This window comes from Elgaria multicarinata, chromosome 16, assembly GCF_023053635.1.
Source record: "Elgaria multicarinata webbii isolate HBS135686 ecotype San Diego chromosome 16, rElgMul1.1.pri, whole genome shotgun sequence".
In the NCBI taxonomy this organism is placed as follows: domain Eukaryota; kingdom Metazoa; phylum Chordata; class Lepidosauria; order Squamata; family Anguidae; genus Elgaria; species Elgaria multicarinata.
Genome location: NC_086186.1, coordinates 21346597 through 21366847, shown reverse-complemented (window position 1 = coordinate 21366847; position 20251 = coordinate 21346597). Strand labels below are relative to the sequence as shown.

Here is a 20251-nt window from a genome sequence, read left to right as displayed (position 1 = left end):
AAAAAGTCAGAACAAAATCAAGTTCTAAAAGCTTTAGGAAAAAGAAAAGTTTTTAGCTGAGCTTTAAAAGCTGCGATTATTATTATTATTATTATTATTATTATTATTATTTATATAGCACCATCTATGTACATGGTGCTGTACAGAGTAAAACAGTAAATAGCAAGACCCTGCCGCATAGGCTTACATTCTATTAAAATCATAGTAAAGCGATAAGGAGGGGAAGAGAATGCAAACAGGCACTGGGTAGGGTAAACAGGCACAGGGTAGCAATTGAACTTGTAGTTCTCAAATGTTCTGGAAGAGCGTTCCAGGCGTAAGGGGCAGCTGAAGAAAATGGACGAAGCCGAGCAAGGGAAGTAGAGCCCCCTGGGCAGGTGAGAAACATGGCATCAGAGGAGCGAAGAGCACAAGCGGGGCAATAGTGTGAGATGAGAGAGGAGAGATAGGAAGGAGCTAGACAGTGAAAAGCTTTGTAGGTCAACAGGAGAAGTTTATATTGGATTCTGAGGTGAATTGGAAGCCAATGAAGAGATTTCAGCAGTGGAGTAACATGGTCAGAGCGGCGAGCCAAGAAGATGATCTTAGCAGCAGAGTGGTGAACAGAAACCAACGGACTGTTGTGAGAAGAAGGAAGGCCAGAGAGAAGAAGGTTGCAGTAGTCCAACCGAGAAATAACCAATGCATGAACAAGAGTCTTGGCAGAAGAGACAGACAAAAATGATCGAATCCTGGCAATATTATACAGGAAAAAACGACAGGATTTAGCTACTTTCTCGATATGAGGAATAAAGGAGAGCGAGGAATCAAATATATGGATGCTTGGGCAATTCCCACCCCCTTCCCCAGCATGGAATTGTGTGAGCACAGGGCTCTGTCTGCATATTTAGGAACCCTGCCACCCTGATTGGATTCCTGGTTGTGTGGATAGAGCCCTTTGTTCTTGAATAGCGCTCAAGCGATGATTTGCATGCCTAAAACAGAAGCCACTCACAGGTTGTGTTCAGATGTAACATTAAACCATAGCTTAGGGCTTCTCCACACGTCGTACTGAGGCCGCTTCTATGCGACCCCAGTGCGACTCCAAAACGATCGTGTAACTTGCCTTTGGAAGAGCCGAGGAAGAGGCGTCCTTGCCGCCGCCGCGGCCGCCACCCACAGACCTCCTCACCGGCTGGGACGGAGAGCTTGGGGGAAGAAGGCGGGATGGAGAGCTTCTTCCGCTCTCCACCCTGCCTTCTTCAGCAGAGCTCTCCTCGCCAGCCAGCGAGGAGGACAGTGGATGGCGGCAGCGGCAAGGATGCCTCTTCCTCGGCTCTTCCAAAGGCAAGTTACACGATCGTTTTGGGATCGCACTGGGGTCGCATAGAAGTGGTCTCAGTACGACGTGTGGAAGAGCCCTTTGTGCTCTGTTAATGAGACTCAGGCTAGTGTACTCACCTTTCCTCTCTCCTCCTCCACTTCCATTTTCAACTAACCATTTCACTGAAACCAAGGAAGGTTGGTTAGTTTTAACTATGATTTGTCCAAACAAGCCAAGATCAAGCCACCATTTCTTATCCTGGCTTGTTTAGATGAAGCGTAGTCAAAATTAACTGTAGTTTTGGTTTGGATAAACAGCAAACCACAGTTGCTTCTGATCCCCACCTTTGCTGGGAGGAGTTCACCTACATTGGGTGGGGAACCTCCTTCAGCCCAAGGGCTGAATTCATTTTAGGAGAAGCAACCAATATAATTTGGAACTATAAAAGTATACGTAACTCATGTTAACAGGGGTGTAGACTTCTCAATTTCCTGGTGTGTGTGTGTGTTATGGGACTAATTCTAGGAAAGGGGTCTAGGATTATTTGTTTATATTTATGTACATATTTCTATTTATATTTCTGGAAACCATCCTTCATCAATGGATCCTAGAGTGTTTAAAGCCACATGTCAAAATAGCCAGTACTCAACAAAAATATAATATTTTAATTATAATATTATGATAGTTTGCTCAATATCCCACCATCCATGGTCCTATACAATATACCATCCAGGTTGAAGCCCGAGATAAAATTGAACAAACTCTTTTTATGAATGAAAACAAATTGATTATAGCAAACCAGAGGGAGCAATGAAGGGTAGATAGTTAAACAAAGCACCAAGGAGAAGAAATAGATTCAGGATATGCACTTCTGCCAGCCAGGTTGTGAGCTTACTGGTGTTACCTGGCTGGGCATCGCCTCCTCTGGGAAATCTTGGTCAGGACATTGCCCCCTTGGGAAATCCCAGAGGGGGCTTGAACCCTGCCCCCCCATAGTTTATGCCCCTGTGTGTTAATTATATGCATTCATCCTTCCCTCCCTGTTTTTCCTTCCTTCCCTCTCTCCCCCCACCCCACCCCACCCCACACACCATTATCTAGCTTAGACTGCAAGGCTCTTGGGATCAGAGACCTGTCTGTGTTGCTGTTGTGTTTCTCAGAAAGCCCCTGCTTTCGATGGGAGACAAATGACGAGGCCTGCTAGGTAATCCCCAAAGCTTTTATTAAGCAGCAAACATCTCTTCTACCTGAAGAGAGTCTAATCTCTTGGAAACTTCCCCCTAGGCAAAACTATGCAAACTAAGCGAGACAATTGTCAGCTCAAGAAGAATAGGACGCCTCTTCCCAAATGCACGTAACTTCAGAGCCTGGTTCTGGCGCAATCCTAGTCGGACCGATTTTCTCGCGCCTTCCTTCCACTCTGTGCATTTTAGCTTCTGGCGGACCCTAGCATCAGCTAGTTTGTCGGGGAAGAAAGCTCACTTCCCACTGAGCGTGTAGGATTTGGCCTTGAGGAGATAAGCTTTGGAGAGGGCTGACTCCCAGCTGGTGAATCGCCCATAAGAGCTTCCTCCCCCACTGGTCCAGGCTGGCTGGTATCTGGTGCTGCCTCCTCTGGGTCTTAATCTGATTCTGATTGATTACCTGAAACACCTTCTCCCAAAACAGGGGTAGTAGGGTTAGACATGACAGTTGCCTATGGACATTGCTTGTGTACTACTACAAATATGATGATGATGATGATGATGATGATATGGTACATTATAATGCAATATTTAAAAAATAGAGAAACGGGATGGGAGGAAAATGGAGATGAAGGTAATGATACATATTCATCCTTTTAATGCTGAAAAGACTCACTCCTGCTCTATCCTTTTGAGTGCAGAAGATCAGTTCTGGAAGGAAATACAGATCACTTTTATGTTTTGCTGCACAGATCTGTGCGCTTGGCTGCCTCACACCGCCTTCTCTCTCTTCCTTAAGCATCGAAGGAAGACTCGCTTGTAATATTTGTCAGTATGGCGGTACTGCGTATTGGCTTGAAACTCACTCTTGATCTGCCAGGGATTTACTTATGGTTCTTGGGTGAAAACTCCAGCAAAAAGTGATAGTCCGGAATTGTAATGTCTATCTACACTTCAATATTGTATTGGTTTTGAATCGGTCATGGCCTCCTCCAAAGAATTCTGGGTGCTGTGATTTGGTGAGAGCGCTGGGAATGATCTGGTAGAGATCAGCCTCCCTCTCTTCCCCCAGTTCCTAGGGAGAAGGAAACTCTATGCAGGCATTGCAACGACGCATGCAAGGGGCACTGGGATGTTTGTGTTGGTCCTGCCTCCTCCATCACTGACCTCGCTGTGTTGGCCAGGGAGTTCTGAAGAGAGACTGTAATTACATTCTGCCACAGTGATCCCATTCAGACAACACGCTAAACCATATTGCTTAACCACAAAATGTTTAATGGAATGCTTTAACCTTACTGCAATGCGTTATACGTGGGGCTGCCTTTGAAAACGGTCCGGAAACTTCAGCTGGTACAAAACAGGACACCCCGCCTATTAACGAGACCATATCACGCCAATCCTTCTACAACTTCATTGGCTGCCAGTCCAGGTCCGGGCCCGATTCAAAGTGCTAGTATTAACATTCAAAGCCCTAAACAGTTTGGGGCCAGGTTATTTGAAGGAACGCCTCCTCCCATATATACCTGCCCAGACCTTAAGATCATCCGCAGGGGCACTTCTTCGTGAGCCCCTGCAGAAGGAAGTGAGGCAGGTGGCTACTAGGAGGAGGGCTTTCTCTGCTGTGGCACTCCGGCTGTGGAATGAGCTCCCCAGAGAGGTTCGCCTGGCACCTACATTGTTTTCCTTTCGTCGCCAGCTGAAGACCTTTTTATTTTCTCAGTATTTTAACACCTAATTTAACAAATTTAAACTCTGCTGTTTTAATCTCATATTTCAGCCTATATCAATTTTTGCTGCATGGTTTTATCCTGGTCGTGCTTTTTATATTGTATTTTGTATTTGTGTTTTTAAATTGTCTTTCCCCCTCCCTCTCCAGAACAAAGGGACAGTTGTGGGTGTGCACCCCTGGAGAGTGCTCAGTGCATGAAGAAAGTTATTTCTGTCTTCACCTGAAAAGTGTCTTAAGTAAAATTGCTATTTGTTGTACTCCGTCCTATTACAGCGGAAGTCATATTGCTTCTTTTTTCTTTTTTGAACTGCCTTTGTTTTGTGTAGGCATGCAACCGGTCATGTATTCAGTGAAGGAAGCTCTTCAGGGCAGACCTCACTGGATTCGGGTGGGCTATGATATCTGTTATTACAAGTAAGTGGACTCCAGAGTGTTTTTTGGGCTTCCTTCCCTCTCCTGCTGATCGTAGTTAACCCATTAACTTTCAGCTACTAGTACCATGTGCTCCATCATACAGACACATACACATTTTAGGACAAAGCAAGGGAGATCCTTAGTACTTAGGGGTGTAAAGTGCTTTACAAAGTCATCTTTCAACTGTGATGACGGCCCTCAGAAATGTAACCTGAAATGTAGGGTATGCCCAGTGAATTCTAAGAATTATGAACCCCCAGTGAATTCTAAGAATTATGAACCCCCAGTGAATTCTAAGAATTATGAACCCCCAGTGAATTCTAAGAATTATGAACCCCCAGTGAATTCTAAGAATTACGTTGGTGTTTTTTTTAAGATGCAGGATGACAGTAGGTAGCTCAGGTCATCCAAGTGGCCATTTTTATTTTTTACAGAAGAAGCCTTCCTTGCTGTATTAACAATTGAAAAATATATATCCCACAATGCTCACTCGGTGTGTTTTTTCTGTTTAGCCCATTCTTTGTAAACCCTAAGGATGTATGTGAATTTTGTTTTTGTTCATGAAACATGTGAGCAACACCCCCTTTGAAAGCCCCAAACACCAGCCTGCATCCACTGATTTTTTTTGCAAATTGTTGAACGTGTGGTTGCGTTCGTCTTGTGTGCGATTCCCAGAGTGATCCTAATTTGCACAAATTCGCTCAGTAGACTGAAACAGTCCTGCTTTAGTCGAAAGAGGAGATTTGCCACCGTTTGGAAGATGTTTACAGGCCACTGGAGATTTGTGCAAATCTCCCATTTGATCACTGCTCAGTTTGTGCAAAACTACCATTTTTGCAGAGCGAACACAAATCAAGGACGAGACAGTGAGAATCCAAGTGATATCAACCCTCTCTAGGCTGCCATTGGTTTCTCTCTTTTCCATCTCTTTGATCACCCTACAGATGTATCTCCATCTTCACCATTCAGCTATCTCCCCTCTTCCCCCACCCCCAGCTTCTTTCTGAAGTACCACCTTACAGCTAGCCCCCATGTCTTCATCCCGCAAGCCTCTCTGCACCCCACACTTCCTGCTCTTTTCCTCTCTGCATCAATGGCATGCTCTTCTCTCCATGCCTTCACGTCTTTTACCTCCTTCTTTTTCCTCTTTCCCCACCCACAGGCAGAAACAAATTTTCTCCAATTTCCTAACAACTTTTGGGAGGGGGGGGGATAATCTATGTTGTTTTTTGGGTAGAGGTTTACTGTTAGTGGCAGTAGTGGCTCCCCCACCCCATCCCTGACTTTCTTTTCTTTTAAGAGTTTGGTTTGATGCTGCTATTGATGGTGGCAGCCTTTCAGTGAACATAAAAACATAAGAAATGCCCTGCTGGTTCAGACCAAGGGTCCATCTAGTCCAGCACTCTATTCACACAGTGGCCAACCAGACATCGGCCAGGGATGAACAAGCAGGATATGGTGCAACAGCACCCTCCTGCCCATGTTCCCCAGCAACTGGTGCATACAGGCTTACTGCCTCGAATACTGGAGATAGCACACAACCATCAGGGCTAGTAACCATTGATCACCTTTGCCTTCCGGAATTTGTCCAATCCCCTTTTAAAGCCATCCAAATTGGTGGCCATCACTACATCTCGTGGTAGTGAGTTCCATAATTTAACTATGTCTTGTGTGAAGAAGTACTTCCTTTTATTTGTCCTGAATCCCCCACCAATCAGCTTCATGGGATGACCCCGGGTTCTAGTATTTTGAGAGAGGGAGAAAAATCTCTCCCTGTCCACATTCTCCATACCTCGCATAATTCTGTACACCTCTATCATGTCTCCCCTTAGCCTCCTCTCCTCCAAGCTAAACAATCCCAGTTGATGTTACCTTCCCTCATAGGGGAGATGCTCCAACCCCTTAATCATTTTAGTTGCCCTTTTCTGCACTTTTTCCAGCTCTATAATATCCTTTTTTTAGGTGTGGTGACCAGAACTGTACACAGTATTCTAAGTGTGGTCGCACCATAGATTTATATAAGGGCAGTACGATATTGGCCGTTTTATTCTCAGTTCTTTTTCTTACAATACCTAGCATGGAGTTTGCCTTCTTTACAGGGCCTGCACACTAGGTGGGCATTTTCATCGAGTGTTCGCTATTTCCCCTCAGCAACAATGCCCCTGGGATGCTGCTGCATCATGACATAGGGGGTTCCTAGGGGGTATCAGTGGAGATTGGTGGTTCCAATTTTGGTGGGGTTGTGAATCCATGCTGGGTTTCAGTCAGAACCAGCCAGAACTACTGGAGCCTTCTAAGGTGCTGAACCAATTTTGGGAATGTGGCCCAGTGCCTAGGATAGCTCCTTTAGCTTTCTGGCTGTTTTTGACTAATAACAACAATAATGATGATGATGATGATGATGGATTTACTGACATAGGACCCACCAGCCCCACTGGGGTGGGAGCATTATAGGGGAAAAATGGGTGGCCACCCAGAAACTCCATGTATGCTGCTTATCACAGCATAAAATAAGTGTTCTTAGGCTGCAACCCATGTCCCTGGGATTAAGACTCATTGAAATCAACAGGACTTCTGTGTAGACATATATAGGATTTGTCAAAAACAAACAAAAGCAAAACATGTATATGTTAGGCTGACCATATGAAAAGGAGGACAGGGCTCTTGTATCTTTAACAGGGAAAAGGGAATTTCAGCAGTGGTCATTGGTATGCATGCAGCACCTGGTGAAATACCCCTCTTCATCTCAACAGTTAAAGCGGCAGGAGCCCTGCCCTCTTTTGTATCTGGTCGCTCTACAAAAGAGGGCATGGCTTCTGCAGCTTTAACTGTTGTGATGAAGAGGGGTATTTCACCAGGTGCTGCATGCATACCAACGACACCTGCTGAAATTCCCTTTTCAATAGGACTGTTAAAGATACAGGAGCTGGCAACACTAATTTGTAACTCCCACCTTGAAATAATATAAAATACACACACACACACACACACCCTGAACAATTTACCAAAGTGGCCTCCCAACGTGTCTAGTTCAAGCTCTTCACTTAGTTAACATTGTATCTTAGCTATCAGATATTTGGGGAAACACTTTCCTCTACGTCTTATGCTATTGGTTTTCTGAAACCATTTGAAATCACTGCATTTAGCCTGCAGGAGGAAACAGTATAGTAGCCCATTACTATAAGACCAATTTCCTTTTATTTTTGGTTTTACTCTCTATGGGTTGATGTGTAACACAACTCCCTAAGGCCTGTGTGATCGGTCGGACATTGCGGCCTTTGACTGTTGCATCTCTGTAGCAGTCAACGTTTGGGTGTTGATGGGTGGGCACCCACTGCACGGTTCTGTCCTTGCTTCTCTTTTCGGACCAGCTAGATGTTTTCCTTGCATGGCTCTATGACTTCCGGCTTCTCCCAGCATGAACGGCTTTCTGAGTGCTGGCAGACTTGGGCACAAGCAGATGTAAGAGATGCAGGGCTTATACTGGCTGATTACAGTCATAATGGCCTCTAATGTCATTAACAAGGCCGTTATTGTGTGGTGATTAAGTAGCAGCTGACTGGTGCGATTAAACTGTGAAAGTGCAATTAAGTTCTTAATCATAATCTGGAAAGGGATAGGCTGCAGATGACAAGATAGGATTGGCTTCTTCTGCCCTGGAATTTGGGAAAGGGCTGGATTTGATGGCGACGTGTCCTGATAAGGTATCATCTCTGTGTCATTTGATGCCTATCCATCCAGTCCATATATCTGTCTACAATCACAGCTGCCCAAAGATCTGCCTGTTTCCCCTAATCGGTTGTTCCTCTCCAGGTCCACACATTGTAACATTTCGTTGGATTCCCTCTATTTACGATAGTCGGACGGTGAGTGCCATTGTTTTTGCAGCCAAAACAGCATCACCTGTGCCCATCCGCAAAAGAAATGTGCATCTTTGCAGAAGTTCAAACATATTTTTTGGGGAAAACCCAAAACTTTTAAGTGTGTGTGTGTGTGGGAGGTACTCCTAAAACAGCCCAATGAGGACCGAGCATCCTCATTGGCTATGGGATGCTGAGCAACTGTTGGATGGGGGGATAAAATAAAACTGGAGGTGGCAGGTAGGATGGGACGGAGTGGCTGGTACCTTGAGCGGCAGCACTCCACAATGCAGCACATTAAAGGGCAGGAGCCATGGATCAGGGTAGAGCACCTGCTTGGCATGCAGAAGGTCACAGGTTTGATCCACAGCTTCTCCAGGTGGGGCTGGCAAAAAATCATGTTTGAAACTCTGGAGAGTCACTGCCAGTCAGTGTTGACAATACTGGGCTGGATGGACCAAGTGTTTGACTTGCTATTATTTCTTTATTTCATTTCATTTCTATACAGCCCCATAGCCGAAGCTCTCTGGGTGGTTTCCACAATCAAAAACTTATTAGCCAATTTTCCTTATTGCTATTCTCCACAAGTCTTTTTCTTTCTTTCTTTCTTTCTTTCTTTCTTTCTTTCTTTCTTTCTTTCTTTCTTTTTTATTACAATTGTATCCCACCTTTTTTCCTGCAAGGAACCAAGGCAGTGTACATAATTCTCTTCTTTTCCATTTTATCCTCACAACAACAACCCTATGAGGTAGGTTGGGCTGAGAGTCTGTGACTGGCCCAAAGTCACCCAGTGAACTTCCGTGGCTAAGTGGGGACTAGAACCCAGATCTCCCGACTCCCAGTCCAACACTCTAGCTGCTATACCTCACAGTCTTCGATAGTATGTAACACAGCCTATGAGGGTGAAGGTTCCTTGTAGGATTTCCTTCCCCTGCCCCCAAAGGACCTTTATTTTCTGAAGGTGTTTTGCTTTCCTTTTTATATGGGTTGTGGAGCTGAAGCACACAAATATAACCAGATAGCCAGAAATGGCAATTAACTTACCTACAGACCTACAGTATCTCACCATTTACATAGTGACCTGGTTCGCATATAACAACAACCCACAGTATGGGTTGTTGCTTTAACCAGAGTTTACTCATGATTTGTCTGCCAGGCGATCACACAAAGTTCAGGCTGTTTTTTAATTCCTGGGTTATTTATTCCCTCCTCCTTCACCTGCTCCCTCCCTGTATCTCAAATGCCTTTGCTGTGCTGTAGTACTGGCATGTAGAACAGCTCATTTTTTAAAACCATTCTTGCCTGTCACCTCTGTAGTGTGGTGAAACAACCCATGAAAAACCATGGAATCTAAATTTACATGTAACAACCCGTGGTTTCAACAAGCCAGAGTTCATAACCCGGAACCAAACCATGAGTTCTTTTTCTGGGCTGTAGCTTAGTGGTAGAGCACACGTCTTGCATGCAAAAGGTCCCAGGTCAATCCCTGCCATCTCCAGGGCTGAGAAAGAATCCTCCTGCTACCAATTGTCACTGCTGAGGCTGTCAGAGGGAGGAGAGGAAGCAGCAGCCCTTCCATTGTGCCCATGACCTGCAGAACTTTGCAACTAAGAATTTGCTTTTATCCCTCCTCCCTCCGCATCCCCTTTCCTTTTGTGCCATGTTTTTTTCTTTAAGCTTGTAATCCTGTGGCCAGGGACTGTCTTAAGAATAATTTTTCTAAGTCACCTTGAGAACCTTTTTTGGCTTATTATAAAAGTGCTATAATAAATAAATATAAATAAATAACTTTCCTGGCGTTGGACATCCCTAGTTTCCACAGGAGAGCCTTTAATTATTTAATTAATGTGTGACACCGGCATTTCTCTTAGTGCGCCCCAGTTGTGCCCCAGTTCAGTGTTCAGGAGCTGATGGGCCACCGGAAAAGAGAATCTGCGTAATGCCGCCTCTCTGATCTCCGCTCGCATCCGTCATCCTCCATGCGGGGAGGCTGGGACGGCTCACTCATGAAGACAGATGGGCCAGCCCACGGCTCCGCTCTTGCGGCGTCTTCCTCTCCCCCCCCTTCCTCTCACGAGAGAGATTTTTACGTTATTGAGATGATTAGAAACACTGCTGTCAAATGGGGTCTCGCTGATGCCGTTGCTCTGTTTTCTTCCCTGCCTGCAAAGTGACAGTTCTACACCTGCATTAAAAGAAACAACACCGAAAAGAAAAAGAAGACGATCTCATTCCCGGCTGGCTGTCTGGGCAACTGTTTACATTTATTACACACGGAGAAATAATGTTTCATTCCGGCGGTTGTTTTTTTAACGGAAGGCGGCCCTGACTTGCGAGACACGCGGCGACACAGCCGTGCGCGGCGTTCCGCAGTTTGTTTCCACTTCATTGTGCCCGAGCCACTTGAGCAGTTGCAAAGCCGGCTGGCTCAGGGGCTTCGTAATTGGATGCTGACCTTTTTTTGTTGGAGGTCAGCCGTTGAAATGCTGCCCAGGCCTCTACCAATGTAGTCTTTTCCTTTCCCTCCCTCCCCCTTTTCTTACCTGCTGGCTGTTTGGTGTCCTTTGAGAGAAGAAAGAACGAAAAACAGAGACAGGAAAGAACTGTTTCCTTAATGTAGAAGGTGATGAGCAATCCGCTTCTTCCCTGGGTTCCTCCGTTGTTTCCCAAGAGACTAAAAAGGCATTTTAAAAAATGATATATTTATTTATTTATTTATTTTATTTATTTATTACATTTTTATACTGCCCAATAGCCGAAGCTCTCTGGGCGGTTCACAAAAATTAAAACCACAATAAAACACCCAACAGGTTAAAAACACAACTACGAAATACAGTATAAAAAGCGCAAAAAAAGGCGCTTTTTATACTGTAAAAATAATTTTTTTTCCTATACTTCAGCTGTTGCAGTTATATGATGCCATTCTGTCAAGGCATTCATTTCGGGATATTTTTTTTGATCGGGATTTGCCCGTTTCGCAAATGCTGATCAAAAAAATGTTTTGTGGGCCAAACATTAGGGCTTATGCACCACCACCCCAAACCACTTTGGGGCCTGATCTGAAACTTTTGGATCGGGCCCGCTTTGGTTCGATCCGACCCTCCCCCGACCTGCTCCTGAACTGGATCCGGAGCGAGATCCGAAGGGTTGGATCGAGATTGGCCTCCCATTTTGCTCCCCTTCCCCATTTACTTGCCTCTGCGGTGGGTGGTGGAGACAGGTAAGTGGGGAAGGGGGGACAAAATGGGGGCCGAATAAGCCTCCCTCCCTCTTCCTGGCTCCGCTGCCCACCGCTGTACGAACTGCAGCAGAGGCAGGTAAGCGCCCCTCACCCCCACTTATCTGCATCTGTCGTGGTCCGGTGGCAGCTTCATCTGAGGCCCAGGCCTCAAGCCAGAAGCAGGCTGAATCGGAGCACAGCACAGCCCTACCAAGCATGGACTCAAACACGATTGGTAGTTTGAAGCCCATACATTTCTGACCTTGCAATGTGATTCGAGGACCTCCCCACCTCCAAAGTTTGAAAAATGTGCATGGGGAAAAAAAAAAAGCATCCTCTTGAAAAATGTGCACAAATATATTTTAATCAATGGGAGAAGAATGTGTACATTTCAAAAATGTTCAAGTTTGATGTGTTCCTTTGGGAAAATGTGCATGAAAATACACTGGGATTTTCATGCGAAAAGACCGGGGGGGGGGGGGAGTTTGCAATTTTATATGGACTTGAGTTGGAACAAGCTTCGAGATGGAATTCAGAGAACTTTGGTGGCCTCAGATTTTGCAGATTCGCACAACCTGGAGGCATTCAAGGCAGTTTAAGTGTCTGCTCTTTCTTCCCTTCCTCATCAGACTGTGGTGTTCCTTCACAAGTCGGAGGGAAAAGTGTGAAATCTTTCCTCCTGGATGAGAGCCAGTTGAAATCAAACCTCTTTCCGGTACTGTGTGCAAAGTCTTTTTGCCCTGCCCTCCTTCAACTTTGCCCATTGAGCTCCACCACCATCACCAAAATCCTCAGTCCGAAGCACAGAGGAAATGGCCACCTGTCCAGAACTTTATTTGTGCCAAGATTCCCTGCTGGTGCAGGACTTTGGATAGCTGGGCACCAAGGCACACATGGTGTCTACTGTTCTCCAGGCAAAGGACCTTCCTGATTTGGAACCCTTTATAGTCCTTCTATATTAGATGAAGCCAATCAGCTACCTAGGTGTGTGTGATGACATACCATTACTCGGATGGAGGGAGGTGCCCTGCCCGATTTGTTAAAGCCAGCAAGGCACATGCTGGTATGGATTTAGCAAGTCAGGTCAAGGCCAGACAAGTCCAGTTTAGGGTGCTGAATAGCCAGGCAAGTTAGACCAAGCAGGGTCTTCCAGGATCTTGGCCAGCTCCAAATTAGCTGAGACTCAATCTAGGGGAGCTATTGACTCAGTGACAGTCAAAGGCTTTCTGAAGTTTTATAAAAGCCAGCAACTCAAGACCTGCAGTTAACTCCATCCCCCTCAGAGAAACAATTTGTTTCTTACTGCCTGATTTATAGCTCCTGGCTTCTATGGGGTGGGAGTGGTGAAGGCTATCATGGAGGAGGGTCCTCTGCACCTGAGGAATCAGGCAGAGGCACATCATCTAGTCTCAAAGGCCCTGGCAGGTGGATTAATGAAGTGAGTTTCCTCTGTCTCCAAGTCCTTATTGGAGCCAGAGGATGGATCAAGGCTGGGGAACACGACAGGAAGGGCCATAGCCCAATGGTAGAGCACACGATTTGCATGCCAATGATCTCAATCCCTGGCATCTCCAGAAAAGGGCCTGCCTGAAACCCTGGAGATCTGGCAGTTTAGTGTAGACAGTACTGAACTAGGTGGACCTTTCCAAAATGTTCTCTTGCCCCATGAAAGAGGTCTCTGGGATTTCATTTGCCTCATTCTTTGGGAGCACTAGAATTTCTTTTGGTGGTGTTTTTGAGCCATTTTGCCCCTCCACCAGTACACTCCCTACAAGCCAAAACCTGAGCTGGGAATTCACAGTTGAGAACTTTTGGCTCAGTGCTGGCCATCATCCATCAGCTCCCATGGCTCAAATGTAATGCAAGAAGTGTGCCTTTGAGATGTTGACCTTAGGAATTTATGCCTCTGTTAGCCTCAGTCTCTCCAAGACTGTTACTTTCTTTTAGGTCAAGCTCATTCCATCCCATTTCTGCACAAGATTGCGTTAACAAACAAACAAAACCATCCCTATAGAAATCAATATGCATTTATCAGAATGTATGCATTCATCTATGCCTTTTGTGTGCATTTATGGATGCATGCTCCCAGGGTTGGCTTCATGGGTAGACATGCCTGGGTAATTCCTGAAGGCTCACATCCCAGCAGGGGCCCATGGACATCATCTCCCATGGACTTGCTCTTCCTCCTCACCATTGCAAGATGCTTGTTCATCTGCCTCTCTTTCTGGCCCAGACAAGGGTGATGAGAAAGAGGAGCAGCAGATGTCCCTGGTAACTTGCTCATTGGTTCTCTGCCTTTCAAGCAAGCAAGTGGTAGCAATGATGAGACAGAGGATCAAAGGAAGCTGGTGGCCATGGTGGTGAGAAGGTAGACTCACTGAGGAAGGGCCCCCCACTGAGGGGGTCTTAACCCGAGGGCTCTCACTGCATGCACCTATTGACTGAAGTGTGTTTGTGGGCATTTCGGGAATGTTCACATTTTTCTTCATGCATTTTCCAAATGTGTCCATATTGTCAATCACATTCCCTTCTGTTTATGGAACGTATTGCACGCTTGGAGATGTATGGAGAACTGACCGCAAATTGCATCCAGGTCCTCATTCAGGTTGGGGAGTATGAATTGGGCAAATCTAGGGATGGGCAAACATGCAATGTATGTTTTGCCTCTTTTGTATTCCTGAACACGAATGTCTTCTTTTCCGATTGGGAAAAATGCAGATTTCCCCCTATAGGCTATAGCGTAAAACCGTGAATACTGGAGAATTCATAGAAGTGTGCATTTACGCATGTTTGCGCCTTGGAATGCGAATGAAATTCAGGAAGTTGTGAAAAGGCCCTGAGAATTGCATACCTGCTTGTGTTCGGGGTTGCGGGCGGAACATGTTTGCATGATTTGTGAACAGGGACATAATCTCTAGGTTAATCTAAGGATGGAGAGATTTACCCATGACCGATCCATCAGATGCTCACCCTGCCACCACTGCTGCTTGCAAGCATGCAAACTTCTTTTGAGGCTCAGCAAGCATTCAATGACGTCGCAAGCCTTGTCCGTTCGTGCCTTTACTCTTGTATAAATGGGGCCTTTATGGCTGTCATTTATACCATGGGGAAAATGCATAATTTCTGGAGCCTCCATTGTTGCGTACCATGGGTGGACGGCTGCTGGGTGCTTGTTGGCGATTTATTTATTTATTTATTTATTTATTTAATTACATTTATATACCGCCCCACAGCCGAAGCTCTCTGGGCGGTTTACAACATTTAAAAATAGTAAACATTAAAAGTATACAATTTAAAACACACACACACACACACACAAAAAAACAGTATAAAAATAACAGTATCCATTTAAAAACAACAATTGTGGGGTCCATTAAAAACAAACTTAATGTTGTTAAATGCTGTAAAAATGCTGTTAAAAATGCCTGGGAGAAGAGAAGGCCATGTGGGCATTTGAAGCATGGGCCCATGAATGTGCTGCAGACACCCAACTGAGTTGGGTATGTGTGTGGATGCAGGGGAGTCCATCAGACTCCCGGACCCAGTCAGGCACTCACAACATCCCTAGGTAAATCTATAAAAGAACAGCTCGTTGGAGAGAATTTTCCACACAACCCTCAATTGGCCTCTGCCACTGAGTCCAATCCAGGATTAGGGATGGTTTTTGCCTTTATCTCAGTGCTCTCTCCATGAAATCTGGCTAATGATAGCAGTAGTCTTTGCCTTCTGGTCAAGCTAATTTGGCTGACAAAGGGAGATATGAGGAATAATTCAATAACATTTGTAAAGCACTTTGAGCATGAAAAACAATGTGCACAGTAAGTGATGATGATAGCAACAATAATAATTATGATGATTATTAATTAACTAGCAGCGCCAGCTGTGCTAGAAGCAGTATGGAATGTTTGAAGGAGAAATCACCAGCTTTAGGGTTTGACTATTATAAAGCGACTCAAAAGCACAGTGAATTGCCATTGGCAGGCTAATCACCTCTCTCTTAGGATTAATATACTCTTTCTAACTGCTCTGTAGTTCAGGGTTTTGTCTGTTTTTCGGTGCAAAGGAAGTTGTACTTGGGGAATGTATTAGGGATGGAAGGAAGTTCCATCAAATTCGGTGGGTCTTACTCACAACCATCGAATCAGATGGTGTTGGATACTAATCACTTGATAATGTACACTCCAGTGTGGCCATATAGTTGTTTGGCTGTTGCATTATGCCTGCTGTTTTGTATTATGGGAAACATTGTTTATTTAAATTGTTTTTAGCTGTTTATGCTGTTTAATTTTTCTACGTTAAAAAAAAATTAAACTATTTTTAGTATGTTGTATTTTTATGAATTGTAAACTGCCCAGGTTGCCGGCCTCAGCTATGGGGCAGTATAGAAATGAAATATTAAATAATAATAGCAACAACCACAACCACGGGACAGTCACTGGCTAGCCTACATCACACACTTTCTTTGGCGTAAGAGCCATTTAATGTAATGTGTCTTGCTTTTGAGTGGACGTGCATAGGATTGCAGTGTGAGTTAACTTTAACTGGATTGAGGCCAATATGACAATGGCTTCCTCGTCCCCCACCCTTTCATGACTTAGTCTCTAGTGGCCTGTGTTGTGGCTCAGTGGTATAGCATCTGCCTTGCATGCAGAAGATCCCAGTTTCAATCCCTGGTATCTCCACGTAGGGCAGAAAAGATGCCTGCGTGAAACCCTGGAGAGCCCTTGCTGCCAGTCAGTGTGGACAGTATTGGTCTAGAAAGACCAAGGGTCTGACACTGCATAAGGCAGGTTCCTATGTTGGACAATTCTTCTGAATGCATGGATCTGAGCATGTGCAAAGAGATACTATCTCACCAATGGGGGCCAAAGCTGCCCAGGGAGAATAGTTTTGGGGCCATATTTCTTTCCAATGAGGAAACAAACAGTACTATATATTTTGCAAAAGGTGTATTATTTGCTATTATTTATTTATTTGAAATATTCTTATGCTGCTCCTCAGCCAAAAGGGTGCCCAGGTTGGCTTATACCCATGGAATGGGAGGGAAGGGAAGTGATTATGCCATAGGATTTGCTGGATTTCCATGGGTTTCCATGGCCAAGTGGGGACTAGAACCCGGATCTCCCGACTCCCAGTCCAACACTCTAGCCACTGCACCACCCTGGCTCTCATGCCCCAGAGTACCTGCGACAGCAATACTGAGGCCTAATCTACACTGAGTATATTGCACTCTGAAAGCAGTACGGATGCGGAATATAAAAAGGCAGGAGCCACACAACTGCTTTATAATGGTATTTAAGTGCAGGGACAACTGTTTGGGCCTATTGACACATGCCATATATCACTTTCATAGCACAATATCCTGCTTGGTGTAGATTAGGCCTGTTTCAAGCCCAAAGGGAATTATGGAGACATGGCAGGGAGATTGTCAGGGCTAGCCGTGGCTTCTGGATAAAACCATGGCTTGGGAAATGGGCACCCGCCCTTCTGCATTTTCCACCATGCCTGGAATGTTCTCTCTATCCAGGATATTGTGCAAACAACAAAATGATAGCTGCTGGGTGGGATCAACGTGTTTTTGTCAGAGCCACCATTTTGCTTTTTCTCACAATGATTGACACAATGTCCAGGGCATTGGGGAAGAAAATGTCAAGATGCCAGGATCTTTGCCATGTACAGGAGCATTGTCAATCATAATGTTAAAAAGAAAAAAAAATGCCAATCATTTTATCTTGCTGCAAAGTATGCCCTCCTGCAGCATAAATCAGTGTGTGTGTGTGTGTGTGTGTGTGTGTGTGTGTGTGTGTGTGAAAGGGAACCAGGATAGGAGGGATCCCACTGAAGTCACTTTGCTGAGGTCCCACAGAGGTCAGTTTGCTAAGGTCCCCCTCAAGCTTGGAACAAGCCCTGGGTTGATGTTACCATCAAGGGGAAAACTGGCAGACATGTGCTGAATTATCGCCACCAGAATTCATTCTTTGAGCGTCGGCATGCATGTGAGTAGAGTGGGCCACATGTCCTCTTTTATAGAGGACAGTTCTCTATTAGATGAATTGTATTTCTATTAAAATTATAATAAACATTTCAAAATTTGCATCTATACCTCTGAATTAGTATATGCAAATGTTATGCAGATTGTGGTCCTCTTTTTTTGCGGGGGGGGATTACATTTCCTCTTTTTGGGTGTTTATATGTGGCCATCCTAGGGTCAAGGGCACAAAGACATCAGCATAGTGGGCCTTCTGAGGGGGGTCCGGGGGGTCCAGCAGCTATCTAAGGATGCTGTGTGCTAATGCTAGGGATGTTTATTCGTTTCTAAAGCCATTTGGAGAAGGGTTGTCACTCACAGCATCCTAGGTGTTGTGAAGACTCCCTAGCAGTACCTACACCTTTGGTCATTATGAAGAATAAAAAGCAAACGCAAAGGCAGCCAAGCCTCCTGTACCTTGAATCATTGTGTAGAAGAGGGAATTTTGATTAGTGCAGCTTGTCATGCAGTGGACTGAAAAACCAAACTAGCTGGAATTCCTTCTTTGATGCCATTAAAACTCATTCCATCGGCTTTCCATTTGGTCACTGTAAAAGTAAGAGGAACAAATGATTTCCAAATATGTTTCCGTCCTCACTCTGCCACCCCCCCATTGAATCTTGAATATATCCAAGAGCATGCTTTTGAAACTTGCTCTAAATCTTGCCATCCCACCTACCAAAACATGGAACAGTGTCTCTGTTTTTAAGCTGTCTTCATATCGGCATGTCACTATGGTCAGGTTGTCCCAGAGCATGTCCTGAAGGCTGTATGATGCAGCCACTTGTTGAAGTTAAGTAGGGTGACCATATTTGGGAAACCAAAAAAGAGGACACCTAGTGTGTGTGTGGGGAAGCAGCTTTCTGAGTCCTGCAGAAAGTACGTTATTCCCCCGCCACCTTAAAGAACCCGATTGGAGTGGAGGAGGGGAAAGGATTTCATTCTGCACCACCACCATCCACTCCAATTGGGGCCTTTTCTATAATGTCCACGAATGACCCACTTTCCCCTTTAAGACCTCAATTGGAGCTCGGGGTGGGGGAATGATGTGCCTGAAGAAAGCATGTCATTCCCTCCTGCCATGCTAATGGCAGCCTTAAAGGGGAAGGTGTGTCATTCCAGGACATTATTGAAAATTATAGAAAATCCCCCCTGACACCATGGAAAGAACAAAAACCAGGACAAATCCAGGGAAATCCTGACAGTTGGTCACCCTGCTGGTGTAGATCTGGTCAGTGCCTGGATGGGAGATCACATAGGAAGTGGATCAAACGGGAGAAATGTCATAGAGAGAGGCCGACACTTCAGACATCTCCAAGGTCATTCCAGCAAAAGTTAGGTACTCTTTATCAAGCATCTGGCTTTCACAATGGACAGCATGAAAGATGAAAGTTCCCAGAAATTTTGTAAGGAGGGATTATAGCTTGGTGGTAGAGCACTTGCTTTGCATGGAGAAGACCCCCGGTTCAATCCCTGGCATTTCCAACTAAGGGGGATGAAAAAGAATCCTTGCCTTGAAATCCTGGAGAGCCTCTGCCAGTCAGTGTTGACAATACTGGCCTAGATGGACCAGTGGTCTGACCTAGTATAAGCCAGCTGCCTATGTAGGATTTTTTTGGGGGGGGGGCATTTGAGAATATTTGCTGAATTCTTCTGAATTTAAGAGACTGGCCATTGATGCTTTCACTTTGGGGCTTTGAATGAGGGCAGAAAAACTAGGCGATATTCCTCTCTCTCTCTCTCTTTTCCTCTTCTCTCAGAAACCACTACCGGAACTGCACAGCAGCTGCGGCAGCAGCAGGAGCCCACGGGAAATGGTGCTACACGCTCACCTTCAGCATTGTTTTTCCTCATAAGGAAGATGTCTGCTACCTGGCGTACCATTTCCCTTACACCTACTCCACAATGATGGTAAAGCTGGTTTTCTTGATGAGTCTCCAGAAAGTTTGGAAGTGAATGGCTGCATTGGAAGCTTTGTTGCAATCGTGTTTAGTGGACTATAAGTGTTGGTTTTATTTTTATTTCTTCAAAATGATTTTTAGGCTGCCTTGAAGGGTAGAGCCCTGTCAAGGCATGGCATGGAAGGTAAAAGAAAACTATACAACTGGATCCTCTTCCCCTTCTCCGACGTTCATTTCCTAGGAGAAGTCAACACTTGCAGGAAAAGGCTGTTGGCCCTTTAACAGCTAGATGTAGCACCCAAAGGGGTGGAGTTTCCAGTGAGACTCTCCTAGGCCACAGCTAGACCTAAGGTTTATCCTGGGATCATCCAGGGTTCGCCCCTGCTTGAGCACTGGATCCCCTGTGTGTCACCTAGATGAACAGGTTTGACCCCTGGATGATCCAGGGATAAACCTTAGGTCTAGCTATGGCCCTAGCCTGATTATAAAAGCCTGCCAGTTGCTCTCAGACTCTGCTGGACTGAGTAATGTCTTAGGTCTGTAGCTCCAGGATTGCTGACCAAGGTCCTGAAACCTAACCTTAAGCTCCAGCCATCTTGATCATGGTGAACC

The 20251-nt window shown here is 45.2% G+C and overlaps 1 protein-coding gene across 1 annotated transcript in view; it reads left to right on the top strand.

Moving 5' to 3' along the window:
• AGBL1 (AGBL carboxypeptidase 1) overlaps positions 1–20251 on the top strand; it is a 521226-nt gene that overhangs the window by 136671 nt on the left and 364304 nt on the right. Inside the window, exons 15-16 of the mRNA XM_063142173.1 lie at positions 4543–4630; positions 19499–19649. Of these exons, the coding sequence (XP_062998243.1) occupies positions 4543–4630; positions 19499–19649 (239 nt within the window). The remainder of the gene's footprint in view (positions 1–4542; positions 4631–19498; positions 19650–20251) is intronic.